At 35.1% G+C, this 16,940-nt stretch overlaps 1 protein-coding gene across 3 annotated transcripts in view; it reads left to right on the forward strand.

Annotated features, from left to right (window-relative positions):
• IPO11 (importin 11) overlaps window positions 1–16,940 on the forward strand; it is a 184,072-nt gene that overhangs the window by 128,139 nt on the left and 38,993 nt on the right. For all 3 annotated transcript variants that reach the window (XM_028508702.2, XM_036020322.1, XM_036020323.1), the window contains exon 27: window positions 3,751–3,872. In XM_028508702.2, coding sequence (XP_028364503.1) covers window positions 3,751–3,872 — 122 coding nt within the window. The remainder of the gene's footprint in view (window positions 1–3,750; window positions 3,873–16,940) is intronic.

Raw genomic sequence — 16,940 nt, forward strand, 5'->3', positions numbered from 1 at the left:
TGCACCCTTTAAAGCTCTAACGGTACTGGAACCAGTTGGAAATAAAGTTTTTTTTTGTAGTAAAAAGTTATTTAATTGGTATCAGCATATCAGTTTGTATCTGCACTTGTGTGGGTGGAATTTGGCAAACATTATCAAAGTACAGAAATCCCATCATCTTTTCATTGTATGCTTAAAGGAATGTTTTGATTTTAGAAAGTAGTTCTCTGAACATAATGCAGAATTTTTTGTTGCTTCATGATTTGCTATAAATGGTCATTAACATTTGTTATAGTTGTTCTGTTTCTGTTTTTGTGATCTTAGTATTTCCTTTAGAGAAACCAAGTTGAGTTTTCTAATGTATACATGTGAAATTTTCATTTCCTTGTTTCATATCTCTTCAGTGTCTTTCTTTTAGATTTAGGATTAAGTCCAAACTCCCAAATGTAGGTTTGCCTACCCAGGCCTACCATAATTGTTCCTTATCCTCATCCCTTAGTCTCCTTTTAGAACTCCTATATCCAGCTGTTCACTGTTGAGTGACAATTTTTTTTTAGAGGCTGGGAGTGGGGGAGAAAAAGAGGGAGAGAAACATGGATCAGTTGCCTCTTGTACTTGCCCTCAATTTATGCATATGCCCTGACCAGGAATCAAACCAACAACTGTCCTTTTACTTTGCAGGATGACTGCCAGCAAACTGAGCCACACCAGCCAGGGCCCAAACATTTTTCAGTTTCTTGGAAACACCTTTCTCCCTCTGGCTTCAGAGTCCTGGTATACAGGCTCTTCCCTCTACCTAGAACACTTGCTCCCTGCCTCTTACTTTCTTACAGTTGATTTTTAATCTCTTTTTGATTATATTATAAAAATAAACTCCTAGATAATTTAGCCCCAATCCTCCCAGATCTTTTTTAAATGTTTCTGTAATACTGGGAACTATGCATTTATCATCAGGGATATTTGCTCCACCCTAGCTCTGGCCCTACTTATGTATCTGTGTATTTTTTAAAGATTTTATTTATTTATTTGTAGAGGAAAGGGAAGGGAGAGGAAAAAGAGGGAGAGAAACATCAATGTGTAGCTTCTCACATACCCCACTATGGGGACTGGGGACCCGGCCTGCAACCCAGGTATGTGCCCCTGACTGGGAATCGAACCAGCAACCCTTCAGTTTGCAGGCTGGCGCTCAATCCACTGAGCCACAGCAGCCAGGGCATTAAGTAAAATTTTATATTGAAATAAATTCATGCCCATTTGTTTACAAATTGTTTATGACTGATTTGGTGTGTTGAATAGTTGCAACTGAGACCTTATGGCCCACAAAGCCTTAAATATTTACTGTCTGGTTCTTCACAGAAAAAGATTGCCGCTGCCTTGTATTCTCACTGCTTGTTTAATTAGGATGGACAGGTATTTAGATTTCCAGCACTGGAGATCAACTTCAAAAACTCACTGTTGTTAAATGCTGATAAGTATTTTTAACAAAGGAAATAAATGTAGGTTTATTAATAAATAAAATTAGACGATAGAGATATTTGTCTTTACTGATTGCATCTTTATTTCAACCAGATATATTACTGTGGCTTCAGTTGTCTATATGCAAGGAGTATAATGTTAAAACTAGGAACTATCTTGAGCTAGTAATTCTTGCAGTATCTGATAGATATATCTGTATTTATATCAGTTTTAAATAGTTTGTGAGTTCACTGTGGCATCTTATGACACAGTACACAGTTTAAGGGACTCAAGTATAAATAATTTTCTTAAACTACTAATAAGTGTTTTCTTGACATTTTATTATTTTAAAAATGTGTGGAAGCATTTCTTGGAAAAAAGAAGCAGCACAAAAATAGACAAGTGTGAGAACTTTACGTTGATTTTATATTATTAAATCTGTAAGGTAGAGATTTGGTATTTAATACATTTTTTAAATGAATTTTTAAGATTTTATTTACTTATTTTTAGAGAGGGGAGGGATGGAGAAAGAGAGAGAGAGAAACGTCAATGTGTGGTTGCTGGGGGCTGTGGCCTGCAACCCCGGCATGTACCCTGACTGGGAATCAAACCTGCGATGCTTTGGTTCGCAGCCCGTGCTCAATCCACTGAGCTACACCAGCCAGGGCTAATGCATTTTTTTAAAGGGTGCTAGAAGTGGCAAGTGTATAAGTAAATCCTGAGATTCACTGGTTCACTTTCAGTCTACAAGATCAGTACATTTGGTTGTGCCGTACTTTATAGATTCTAACTGTGTCAGGCAGGGTTCTCCAGAAAAAAGAAGTGTATGTGTGGAGAGAGAGGAGAGATGTGTGTTTGTGTGTATATATACATGCACACAAGAGATTTTAAGGAATTGGCTCATATGATTGTAGGGACTGGCAAGTTTTAATTTTGTAGGGCAAGCTGAAACTCAGGATTTTTATGTTGCAGTATTTTTTGAAAAAACTTATTTTTATTACAGTTCATATATAATATTAGTTTTAAGTGTACAACTTAGTGATTTATCATTTATATACCTTACAGAGTGACCACCACAATAAATCTAGTAACCATCTGTCACTGTACATAGTTATGACAATATTATTGACTTTATTCCCTGTACTGTACGTTACATTCCTTTGATCTATTAACTGGAAGTTTGTACTTCTTAATCCACTTACCTTTTCTGCCTAGGCCCCCAAGCCCCTCCTCTCTGCAACCATCATTTTGTATCTATGAGTTTGTTTGTTTCATTTTGTTCATTCATTTTGTTTTTTGGATTCCACAAATAAGCAAAATCGAATGATATTTGTTTTTCTCAGCCCAACTTTTCACTTAATAATATTCTACTAGAGGTGTCCAACCTTTTGGCATCTCTGGGCCATACTGGAAGAAGAGGAGTTGTGGGCCACACACTAAACACATAAATATTAGTGAAAACTGATGGGCAAAAAAAAAAGTTTTAAGTAAATTTATGATTTTCTGTTGGGCCACATTCATAGCCATCCTGGGCCCCATGTGGCTTACAGACTGGGTCAGACACCCCTGGGGGTCCATCCATATTGTCACAAATGGCAAGATTTTATTCTTTTTGTTGATGTCTGAGTAATATTCCATTGTATATATGTACTACATTTTCTTTATCCATTCATCTGTTGGTGGATAGTCTTGAACCAGGATTTTTTCTTTTCAGGGAAACCTTAGTTTTTGCTCTGGAGACTTTCAACTGATTGAATGAAGCCCGACACACCTGCAGGGCTGTACGGCCTTTTGGTGTCTCTGGGCCACACTGGAAGAAGAGTTGCCTTGGGCCACACACTAAATACACAAACGACTAACGAAAACAAAACAATCTCATAATGTTTTAAGTAAATTTACGATATTGTGTTGGGCTGCATTCATAGCCATCCTGGGCCCATGCAGCCTGTGGGCCATGGGTTGGACACCCCTAGTCAACTCATTGTAAATGTTAATCAGATCTACAGAATACTTACTTTTACAGCAGCATCTAGACTGGTGTTTGAACAAACAACTGGACACCTTAGCCTAGCTGAGTTGAACGAGTCTGTTTAGTTCTCAGAATTATTTGGCTCTCAAGATGGTTTTGAGTCAGACTCTAGTTTGCTTAAATTATTTCTTTCTGGCTCAAGGGTTGCCCTAAATTTGTATATTCTAATTCTGTGGTTTGCTGGAATTGAACTTCAGCCATGCATGAGGTTTTAGCCTGTAACAGTACTTAATGCACAAGTAAATACTATTTCAAATGTTTGAGATGCCTCTCGGTCTTTCTTTCAGATGGACCAGCTCTTGGGAAATATGATTGAAATGTGGGTTGATCGCATGGACAACATTACCCAGCCTGAAAGAAGAAAACTTTCAGCTTTGGCTCTGCTTTCTCTTCTGCCATCTGATAATAGGTGAGGAAACAGTTTCATAAAATTTGTTTCTTCAAAGTGTCAAAATACTAGCCTTGTGCACTGTTTCGGCCATTCGGTATTGCTGTGCGTTTCTGGGCCGTGTTGCTTAATGTATATCTATGCTAATTTTGTTAGTAGTTAATGATGTGGCAAGTGTTAGTCTAGATCTAAAAATATGTGGATGGAAGTGGTGGGCACTGCAGTTCAATGGTCATACTCATTTTACCAATTTATTTGATTCTTGTTTGAATTTCCATTTTTTTAATAATAACCAGATTTTATTAGACATAATTTTAGGTCCTCTTTTTATATCAATATATGAAACATATAATGTTTTCAATGTCAATAGCACTGTATGAATTATCCTCCTGGTAATCAAAAGTATCTTACATAATATTTATTTGTTTTGGGATATGTATAAAGAAGCTTGCACGTTCTTTCCTTCTGACATAGATGAAATCATTATATTATACTTTACAAACTGTTAAAATTTCCATTTCTGTAAAGCAAATACAGATTGCTTTGATTTGGAAATTGAAGTAAGAATATGTTTTCTTTGCTTTTATGCCTAGCTTTGTGGAGTTGGCGTTATATGTCCCTCTTTTTGCAGCTTTGAATTTTAAAGGTGTAAAGATGGGCCTTAAGACTTAACACTGTGGGAAGAATAATGATAATATATTGGATCTTTGTCTTAGGGAATTTTTAGAGCACTTGCATCCTAGTGATAAAATAAATCCAGTTAGCTTCAGGAATCCTTTATAAAAATATATGTATTATTTATTTTTATCACGGTAATTTGGATTAAGCACATAGACAGTTTTGTCCTCACACTGTCACAATAGTTAATAATTATTGAGCACTTAGTTATATTTTGCTAAGTGCTTTGCACTTCATGTCATTTAATTTTAAAACAGTCCTGAGGTATAGGTATAATTATCTTCTTTTTGTAGAGCAAATAAATAGCTTAAAAACATTAAGTAACTTGCCTGGGGTCTGGCATGCAGCATGTCACAGAGCAACTGGAAGCCAGGGCTTGTTCTTTCTTTTTTTTTTAATTCTCATCCAAAGATACATTTATTGACTTGAGAGACAGAGACATCGATGTTAGAGAAAAACATCAATGTGAAAGAGAAACATTGATTTATTGTCTTCCTCATGTACCCCAATCTGGGATTGAACCCACAACCATTTTTAATGTATGAAGCGATGCTCCAACTAACAGCCCACCTGGCCCGGGCCAGCGATTGGTCTTTTAAATACCAGGTGGTGCTGCTTCTCAGGGGGACTTGCATAAGAGTTTCCTATTTCCTCGCTGTGAAATTGAGTGGCATCTTACTTATTTTTGAAGTCAAATTCAAGCTACCTACATTTTAACTTATTTGCTGTTTTTTCTTTTTCTTAGTGAAAAAAACTTGAGGATTATTCAGGCATTTAAAAATGAAATGCTAAAGAACCTGGTCTTTGGCAGTAGTCAACATTCTGTAAACATTTCTTGAAAAAATTAATGAACGGAAAAATATTCAAGTTAAAGAGCATGTTAGAGTTTTCTCTGATATAAAGTAGAGATTATTGAGGGAACACTAAAAATGATATAGGTTAAGAAACATTTTTTATGAGAATATTGTTTGCTTCATTATTTAACTTTATGTAAGTGTACAGTTCAAAAATATTTTACATGTATTAGTTGTGGAAATAGTTGGCTTCCGCGAGGTAAAATATAAGGCTTTTACAAGTCTGAGGCATACTTAGACGGGGGCTTTGTCAATCTATGTAAATTGAGGGGCAGATGTTAATAAGGCTAGAAATTCTCTTAAACATTGACATTTCAGATCTAAAGGTTGTGAGAGATAGCTTTGTGATAGGAAGAACAGGTCTTAATTTTGTTTAAAATGAACTAAGTATTAAAAAATCTACTGGGCAGTAGTGAATTCATGTCATTTTATGGATACCAAGAACATCTTGAATAATGTAATAGAGAATTTTAAAGAGTAATGATTTAATTTTAAAATGTTCTTAATTACTTGACTAAAGAAGCATTGACAGATACAGAAAATGTAATGATCTGAAAAACAAAAAAATCTGAATTGCTCTAGAAGTTTGCCATATAGTCATTGGTCCATGATATAACTTAGGAAGATTTATATTCACATAATTTAATGGAAGATAATGTTGACATGGAAGTCAGCAGTTTTATCATTTCCTCTTACAGACTTTCTTCTACTTACAATTACATAGTTGGAGTTTGAGGAAAGTGTTCTCCCTTCCACATCTCCAGTTTCCTGCTTAATTTCCCATGTAATAGTACTTTCCTGTTTCTGTGTTTCGTTTAGACTTTGCAGTAAAACTTCTTCCTTGCTTGAAATAAGCAGGTCTAGAGAATAACGTTGGAAATGATTTTCTTATCAGGCTAAATTAGGAAATGTTACTTTCTTCTTCTTTCATCACAATGGATTTTCAAGTGCAGAAATATGCTGTTCTAAAGCGGGGTTTCTAAACCACAGTACTAGTGACCTTGGGCCAGGTGATTATTTGTTACGGGACCATCCTGTGCGGGTATAGGGTGTTAGCAGCATCCCTCTGGTTTCTGCCCACTAGATGTGCTTAGTAGAACCTCCCATGTCCAGTTTAGAATCACTGCTGTAAAGAATGACCATTTGGGAAACTACTAAACTCTTTTGCCCTAAGCCACAACTTCAGAAATTTGATAAAGACTGTAGACTTGATGACTCTACTCAGATCCCAGTGCCATTCACTTGTGAATGACTGCAACCAAGTAAATTCTCTGTGCCTAAGTTTAGTGTCTTTAAAATCGAGAGTCTAATCGTGTCTTTCTGATGAGGGTATTGTAAAGATTCAGTGAGTTTACATATGTAACATCAAACTGTCTGGCTAGATAAAGTTAGCTGTTTTTATTTTATTCCTTTCTTCCTCTCTTCCTCATTCATCCATCTGTCATCCAATTACCTTAATACAAAGTTCTGAAAGCTTGAGTCACTGTACATGCATTCATGTTGAATGCACTACATTTTGAGTTTCTGTATACTTGTTTATTAATTCATTTAAAAAATGTTTTAACCTAACTACCTATGTCCTAAGGAATGTCACCGTCTACTTGATGGTATTTTACAGTAGTATGCATTATACCAACTTAATGACACACGAACTTGCTTTTGTTTACTCCATGCGGTCTTGTTATATCTTCTTGGTCACTTTCTGAATGTAGTGCAATCTTTATTTTAATTGCGCAGTACAGTTGTCTTGTCTCTTTTTGTTTTACTATTTCCTTCACTGTAATAATTACAAGTTTGAATTTTCTCCCTTTCTTAGGGTCCATAATATTTCTACATAGAGGGAGTAAAGGTTTCTGTAGCTAATTTTTATATGAAAATAACATTATTTACATACACACCTTTGGACGTTTTCTGAAGCGTTTTCCTCCAAAGGCATAGATTAAACTTCAGTATAGGGTCAGGTGTGGCATGTCACTGCTGTGTCTTTGTGGTCTCTCTCACTCTTTAATGTCATTTCCTGAGCCTTTATTTCTCCCTAACGGGTAACATTTTTGAAGAATACAGTCCTTTTCTATCTATCCTTCTCTCCCTTCCCTCACCTCTTCCCTGTATTCATCCCTCATTCCCTCTGTCTCGACAGAATAAAATGTTCCTCACTGAGGTGTTTCTGATGTTTCCTCATGATTAGATTCAGGTTAGAATATTTCATAAGTGCTGTCATGTCCTTTTTGAAATACAACATCTGGCAGCACATGGTGTCCATCTGCCTCTCGTTAATGATGCTAATTCTGGTCAAGGTGTTGTCTGATTTCCTCACTTCGTAGTTACTATTTTTTCTTGCAACCAAATAGCAGTCTGTATCGAGATACTGCTTCTCATTAAAATTTCACCTGACATTGAGCAGAATGATTTTTTTTTATTGTTACTGGACTATTTTTAATTGTAAACACCATTTTAAATTTTGATTTTTGGGTCCATAAATAACTTTGAAGATCCATAAGATTAGTGACTTCTCTTGTAAACCATTCTTTATATGTAAACCCACCTTAATTGTTTTATACATAGATGCTGTATCTCTAAAATCTCTAAACAATATAGATGGTATATACTTAAAATATGGTACTAAAACAATTGTTCTCTTATTTATGCATTCTCGCACTTGTAATGGGATTTCTGAATGGAAAAGAAAATAGATCTATGTCAATATTTGAAGCATGTGATTATTTGAAGACAAAGATAGAATAAAAGAAGAAAGAGAGAAAAATAAATCAATGAGTGAGTCAATTTCCTGAAAAGAAAATCGAGGACGCCCATTTAGGAGGCTGAATGCAATCTTCAGAAATAGTTCTAATGAAAACTAGTAGGAATCAGAAAAGGAATGTAAGGGACCATTTTGATGTGTTATATTCCAGAGCAAAGCCAAAATGTCAGAATTCAGATTGTGGAGAATTATTATGAATTGGAGATCATCTAAAGGCTTTACTTAACATGTTATAGGATTTAAAGTTCATGAGATTATAAATTCCCCAAGTAATGTGAATTGCTGTGAATGGCAGTACTTAATCAAAACATAGGGAAATGTACCTTCATTTCCCTGCAGTGGGAAGCTGGGAAACTTTTGAGTTCTAATGTCAAATTTGAGTAGTGCTGTGATCATAGCAAGCAGGACAACGAAGCGTCTGAATTCCATTCCTGCATTAACAGAAAGGCTAAATTTTGTTTATCTGGATATCAGAATTTTGCTATATATCAACTTGAGAGCTAAAATGTACTTTTTACATTTGTTATTTTTATAGTCACTTTCGTTTACTGCAGTTTACTTCAGTTTTTATGGTATACAGGTTTCATTTTTTTTCTCTCAGTTTTCCTTGATGTAATTTTCTTAAAAAATTTTCTAAGATCTAATAAATAATTTTGTCAGATTTGGATATTTCTGGAACAATGGAGAAGGTTAATTAATGTTCCTATTTTATTACCTTGGAGCTTTTTCTTTTTAAACTTTATTTTGATTTTGATGCATAATATCTCTGACTTTTGTTAACCTCTAAGGGAAGAAAAGGTTTTCCTTGACTTTCTCAGAGCAGCTGCAAGAATTTTTGAAACATACAATACCTGACTATTAAAATACACAAGACAGGGGCACTGACCTGTCTTCCCTTAGATTGTCAAATAACAACCACAGCCAAACACCACAATGGCCGTCTGGTGTGAACGAATCAAAATTATACCCTTTTTTGTCAGCTCAGCAAAAAATACATTTTTTTGGTGTGCCACAGAATTTTAGTAATTTATGTGTGCTGCAAGATGAGAGAGGTTGAAAATCGATGACTTAGAGTTCCTACCTTGGTCTGGAAATTAAATAAATGAAGACAAAGTCTATAGGAGATAAGCATACAAATTTAATGTTTTACATGACACAGGAACCTTCATGAGGAAATGAAGACCTAAAAAATTGTTAAACCTGTGAGTTGTTATGCTAGGTTTGATGTAGAGTGGACACAAAGTTGTGGAAAGATATGACAAGGACAAAGGGTAAGAGATAAGTGTAGTAAAGCTGGGGAACTTTTCCTTTGTATTCTGTTCGGAGTCCTTTTGTCTTTGGAGATCAGTGTTCTCTTTTCCTCCCACTGTAGAGAGGGCACCTCTCCCATGAAGGTTTTATAACCTGTTTCAGGGGTGAAGGGAAAGAGGGTATGGGGATGTAGCTGGGAGTTGGGAAGGTCAGAGAGAGATCTTCCTGCTTCTGCTATCTTCTTAAACATTTTTAGCTTAAACTCAAAGTATTCAGTATGCCAAGGTGCTGTGTTTGGGGGTAGTGTGTCCAGAACCCCATCACAACTCTTCAGTTGTATGGTAAACAGTTGAAAAACCCATGAGGCATACTTCATCTCATTTTGTATGTTACTGGAAATATGAAACAAAACGGACTTGAGGAACGTAGCTCCTGTGCCATCTTTACCTAATTCATGTCATTTTTCTGTCATTTTTTTGTTTTTTGTTGTTGTTTCCGTATTTCTGTATTCATAAAATAAAAATAAGAATAGCCACCCACAAAGGGCATTTGTGAGAAATGAATCATTTGATAAAGATCTTTTATTAAGTGTGTACCTCTAATTTTGTTATTATCATAGAAGGATAACGCTTGGTATTACACAAAGTATTTCATATGAAAATAATTCATATCATTATCTGAAGTAATTATCTTTTTTAAAAATTTTATTTAATTTTAGAGAGAGGAGAAAGAGGGAGAGAAACATCAGGATATAGCGGGTTGCCTCTCTCACACCCCCTAGTGGGGACCTGGCCCTGACTGGGAACTGAACGGGTGACCCTTTGGCTCATGGGCCAGCACTCAACCCACAGAGCCACACCAGCCAGGGCTACAGCAATTGCCTTGATATGAAGTAAAGCTGCTTTAATACTGAAAGGAAATTATAATGTGCAATTATATTATCACTGATATTTTAAGTGTATTGTTGCAGTATTGGTAATGTTAGTAAAAGTCAGAATTAGAAATCCTAAGCAATCAACTTTTCTTTGAAAATTATGACTAAACAATATACAATATAATTTATAATCAAATATCATATGATCTCACCTTTAATAGGAACCCAAACAACAAAACAAACAAACAAGGAAAATATAACCAAGACACTGAAATAGAGAACAGGCTGACAGTGACCAGAGGGGAAAGGGGAGGGAATTTCAGGGGGAAAGGGGAGGGGTTTGCAGGAACAAGTATAAAGGACACATGGACAAAAACTAGGGGGGGTGGAAATGGGAGTAAAAGAAAACTATACTTGAACAACAATTAAAATAAAAAATATTTCACAGTAAAAAAAATAATTTATTATCAATTCTTTAAATCCTTACCTTGAAATATTATATTATATGCATTTACATTAAAAGATTTAAAACTAATTCACATGTATATATAGTAAAATGTCATTAAAGGGACTCTTTTACTCTTCTCAACTTTTCTTGCCAAAAGGTAGCCTTCATCAGTAGTTTGGTGTACACCTGGTATCATTGTACACCCTAAGGTACATTACTGAAGTACACATGGTGGGGCAAAGGTAGGTTTACAGTTGTTTGTGTGGAAAATAATACAATAATTAAGTATTAATAATACAAGAATAATCTGTGTTTCACATACTCAAAGCTGTAAACCAACTTTTGTCCCACCCTGTAGTAAGGCACTAATTGGTAGTATTTAATATTTTTTATATTCTCGACTTCTTTTTGAAAAATTAAAAAGAAGACCATAGAGGATAGTGTAACATTTGTGTTCACTATTCTAAATTGCTTGCTGTTTTGCTACCTGTTCTTTTAAGGTTCTAATATGTATTCAAAACAACCTAAATATTTTATTCATTTAAAAATTCACAAAAGCATATTATTCTATTTACATTTCATTTCAACTTACTTTTTCCACTTAGTAGCTATCTGTTGTTGATGTAAATAGTTTGTTCATTCTAAAAATTTTAAGTTTTTAGGGTTTTGGGGTTTTTCTTTTTAAAAAACTACTTATTTTTAAAATTATGCAGTATTTAGGGGTGTGCATTAGGAAAACTCAAATTAACTGCATTCTGAAAAATAAGTTCCTGAGATTTCCTTTCAACAATACTTTTGAAACACAGATAAAATTACTTCCTGTCTCTCAGTTTCCTGTCTCCATGGCAACCTCTGTTTTACACACTGACTGTGGAGGAACCAATGTGAAGAGTGGTGTTTCCTGAGCAAACAGTGACTTTTTAAAAAAAAGGTGGAGGGCTGGAGGTCAGCGGTACCACAGAAAGAAATGGAGTTTAGAAATTTCTTCAGATTTAGAAAGAAAACGTTTGCTTGAATCAGCCGGGTGTTAATAATATGAATTTCCTGTTCTTGGTAAGATTATTGATTTAAATATGAACTTTAGTTGAAACAAAAAATAATTTGATTTGTAAAAAACTATAGTTTCAAGAGAGTTTAATTGTTCTGCAATGAATTTATATTTTCATAAATTATAATTTTATTTAATTGATATTAGAATTTAAGTTAATAAAGGGATGCAGTATATCTAAAGACTGGTTGGTATTCCTGCATCATCATTGTTCACTTGTTATAGTAAATTGTAATATTTTCAATGAACTTAGTAAATATTTTATTTTGCAGTTCATTAAATTTGAATTATTATTTTATCAAACAGTGGGTTAATGGCCTGGAGGTGTTAATAATTCTAGAACATACTCCAAACTCATTATTTCACACTGTCATCTTAGTATGATTTATGATACATAGTAAGAACTTTTTGAAGATTTAAAGTTTTATCTTCTCTTTCTATAGCCTTTTCTGATATAAGCAGAAAAAAGCAAGAACAGGGCTTTGTGTGTATGGCATTTTTCTGTGCTTTGCCTGTGACTCTTTCTTCTTGATACCTGTAATCTTGTATTATTATTCCATAAAAAGATACTTGGACGTGCATCCGTTTATCAGCTCTGCACTAGGAGATAAATTAAGTGCCATAACTCAGGCCTTTGAAATATTCCTAAGAATCTTCCTGAAAGTACAGATCTTCTGTATCTGGCTGGAAATAATTGATCTTATATACTCCTAAATGTGAGTGAATTACTGGGACTTCATTCCCTGGTAGCATTATAGTTGGATAACTAGTGGCATTGTGTATTTGTATCCAAAAGCCTTTGTTTGTTTGAAGCACCTCTGTTTTCTATATCTAAATGATAATTTTGTGAAATACTTGGATCTTGGAATATTTGAGGGGCTTTCCAGTCTTCGTAATTTATATTTATAGTCTAATCCAGTATTCTTTGTTTCAAGAGGAGTGTTTAATGATCTAGTTTCAGTTTAGTACTTAATAGCTTTAAAGAAATCGCCTCCCTGTCCTTGGGAGTGGTTCATTTGTCGATACAATTGCTCTTCAGGTACTTGATTTATCAAACGGTAGAATTTTGAGGAGATCAGATGCAGACTTTCTGTATCTTGGAAACCTGGATTATTTGTATCTAGAAGGTAATAATTTAACAAAAGTACCATCAAAAGCTTTTGAAGTACTTAAGAATCTTAAAGACTGTCTGTGCCTCATACCCATATTGAAGCAATACAGACTTTTGCATTTAAAGGACTTTTGCATTTAAAGGACTTGTTGACTTGAAATAGTTGCTTCTGAAAAATCCGAGAATTAAAAATGTTACCAGGGATGAATTTAGTGGAATTAATAATCTTAAACATTTGATTTTAAGTCATACTAATTTAGAAAATTTAAATTCTGACACATTTACCTTGTTAAAGAATGTAATATACCTTAAGTTATAAACAGAATAATCAGCATTGTTAATGATACATTTGAAAATATGGGAGCATCTTTGAAGATCCTTAATCCTGTCATTTAATAATCTTACAGACTTACATCCAAGGGTCCTTAAGCCATTGTCTTCATTGACTCATCTTCAGGCAAATTCTAATCCTTGGGAATGTAACTGCAAACTGTCGGGCCGCGAGACTGGCTAGCATCTTCAGCCATTACCCTAAACATCCGTTGTCAGAACCCCCCATCCATGCCTGGCAGTGCATTGCATTACATTACGCGGACAAACTTGACAGATTGCGGTACATCTTCGACAAACATATCCAGAGCTTGGGCTATAAAATCTCTTCATATTCATCACAAGACCACTGTGTTAATGATGGCCTGGCATAAAGTAACCACAATTGGGGAACATTTGGAAAATGCTGAGAGCGTTACTTTCGGGGAACAAATTCATACTTCACCTGCCAGTAGACTTTTTCAAGAGAATACCTTTGGTAATCCACTAGAGACTACTGCAGTGTTACCTGTGCAAATACAGCTTACTTCTTCTGTTAACTTGAACTTGGAGAAAAACAGCGTTCTACCAGTTGACGATGCTTCAGTGTCAGGGAAAACATCTCTAATTTGTACACAAGAAGTTGAAAGGTTAAATGAGGCTTTTGACATTTTGCTAGCTTTATTTATCTTAGCTTGTGTTTTGATCATGTTTTTGATCTACAAAGTTGTTCAGTTTAAACAAAAACTAAAGACACCAGAAAACTCGGGGGAAAATAGACTTGAATATTACAGCTTTTATCAGTCGGCGAGGTATAATGTGACTGCTTCAATTTGTAACACTTACCCAAATGCTCTTGAAAGCCCTGGTTTGGAGCAGATTCGACTTCATAAAGAAATTGTTCCTGAAAATGATGCACAGGTCATTCTCTTTGAACATTCTGCTTTATAATTCAACTCAGTAATGGCTGTAAGAAAACTTAAGTGCTGTGGACATGAATAATGTTGAAGCCTCCTTGTAGAATTATAAACTTTATCTGGAAATATAATGAATTATATGAGCTTAGCATTAATAAATAATGTTTTTAATAACTTGTGAATACTGTATTTATTCAGCAGATATTTCCTTTGATAGATATGGAAATAATAATAATAGCGAACATTTCTGCATACCAACCACTATGCTAAATACTTTAGATATCACATTTAATCATTAAAAAGCCTTGCCAGGTAGTACTATCTATATTTTACAGGTAAGGAAACATAGGCAGAGGGGGTTTGAGAAGCTCCCACATTCTCACACTTGTGACACTCCTTAAGTCTGCTTACAGAGCCCATGTTCTTAATTTCATGCTATACTGCTGCGTAGGTGATAGGGTCATAATTGTGAACAACATAGACACTGTTCCTGGTCTTGGTAGAGTGGGAACACGTGGTTACTGTGCAGTGTTCTAAGTACTGCACTTGGAGTGCATTGGACATAACGTGTGTGGAGGTGGGAGGTGGCTTTATGAGAAAAGCAGCATCAAAACTGGATCGTGAAGGATGAATTGGAATTATCCCAGTGACTAGAGCTGAATAACGGGTAGAGGTAACATCTTATCAGAAGGGTTGAAGGAAGAAATAAGAGCACTGCTTTTCAAGAACTAAACTCTGGCACAACTGGAGTTGTGAGTGATGACATGAGCTGTGCAGCTAGAGAGGTATCCCATGATGAAGGATGTAATTTTATGCTTTTCCCCTAAGGCCGCAGGGAGCCATGGAAGGATTTTAAGCAATGGAGTGACACGATGAATTTATTTTTTAGCAAGTGCACGCTTACTAAAAGGAGCAACATGAGTAGAGGATGATGCATTGGGTAGGAATCTGAATCCTACCCAATTCAGGGCAGAGAGGATGGATTCTAGAGCTACTTTGGAAGTGAGATGAACTGATGTGGCAATTGGCTGAGGTGTAGCAGGTGAGGGAAAAATAAAAAATGTTAGATTTTCACTTAGGCAGCTCTATGCTGCATTCCCTGAGCAAAGGAAGCAACAGCAGTGGGGAGATAAGAGTGGGGGCAGAATGAGTTCAATTTCAGATATATTGAATTTGAGATTCACATCAGGTCTCCAAGTGGAAATATCTAGCAAGCAGAAGATGAGCGGGAGCTGGCTGGTAAAGGTGAACTTTAACCTTTCATCTGTCCAGTACTCTGAAATTATATGATACAGTCTTAACAGTAACAATAACCATTTTGAACCATAAGTTTGAGATACAGGTAAATGAGGAAGAATAAGATGAACAAGCCCCTAGGATATGATAGTAGCCTCAACTGACAATCTTTAATATAGATAGATGGTAATCGAAGTAATGGAGATGATGTAATGTTTTTCTCTATTAACATAAATTTATACTTGTGTAGCACTCTTCAGAATATTAGGTATAGCAAGCACCCTTTCTTGATCTGCTAATAGTGGCCTGAACTACAAATACGTGTTAAATTTCCTCTCTGCATTATGTAGTTTATGTTTGTGCTATTCTTTCACTCCCTCCCAATTTTTTTTTAATCATTAAAAGGTAATACTGTCCCTATGAAATTAGTCTGAAACAATCTGGGAGTGTCTAAACCATGTGATAATTACCTGGTTTGTATTGTGAAACTGAAATAATTATATGAAGGTGCTGTGTTCTCCAGGAAACACAGTGCTTCTCAAACTCAGTCACCTGGAAGCCTTGATAAAACACAGATTCTGTCCCCACTCTTTGCAGAATTCTGGATTCAGTAGGTCTGGAATGGGGCCTGTGAATTTGCATTTTAACAAGTTTGCTGAAGCAGCTGGTCTGGGCACCATGCTTTGAGAACCACTGCTGTAAGGTACTTGAGAGCAGAGCACGAAGGAGCTTGGTGTAGTGGTTCTGGGTGTACTAGAAATTGCAGAGAAGTTAAAGCTGCAGCTCTTTCCCGCCAAGAGTTTTCAGTGTTCTGCTTTTCCTAGCTAGCTTAAAGCTATGTATGTCCTTGATTGTGATTTTAGCAGAAAACCTGAATATATTTCTAAAAAATTTTTTCTTATTAAACAATTTATTCTTATAAACCAATTACTTGTTTTATTATGGAAGAATATGTGGTGTTTGTTTCACCTTGAAAAATATTTTTAATAATATACTTTTTTGTTGTGTCTGCCCAACCCTTCATGATTTCAATTAGGTTTTTTCTTTATTTATTAAAGGTATGTATTTCATTAGAATAAAAGAATTTAAACAATACAGAAATAACCAAAGTACAAGTTGAAAACTCCACGTCCCCCTTCCCCACCACCTAAGTCACATCTTTTTAAAGATGATTAGGAGTAGCATAGGTGACTATTTGAAGTTAAGAAAAATCTGTGTAACAAAATATTTATCTTGCTCTTAAAAATAATCCTCACCCAGTTTAAAGAAGATAATTTAGAAATTCTACCAATTTTTTTTGTTTTTATATATAATTTCTAATTGATTTAGGCTCAACTAGAAAACTCTAATCTTATTAACATCAGTTTCTGTATAGAACTATAGTTGTACACAGTGGTACTCATTAAGTGTTCATTCCAGTTTCTGTCAGTAGTCATTTCTTTTATTGATGTTAGCCAGCTCACATTTCACTGTTGTTTGATATTTGCAGTTTTTAAAAGCTTAAGGTAAAATTGATTTGAAGTGATCTGTCCATAGAAGTTTTTTGCTATTATTTCTGTATTTTAATTTTTCACATTTTTAGCAGCACTACCTTGAACAAAA

This window comes from Phyllostomus discolor, chromosome 3 (genome assembly GCF_004126475.2).
Source record: "Phyllostomus discolor isolate MPI-MPIP mPhyDis1 chromosome 3, mPhyDis1.pri.v3, whole genome shotgun sequence".
NCBI classification, from domain to species: domain Eukaryota; kingdom Metazoa; phylum Chordata; class Mammalia; order Chiroptera; family Phyllostomidae; genus Phyllostomus; species Phyllostomus discolor.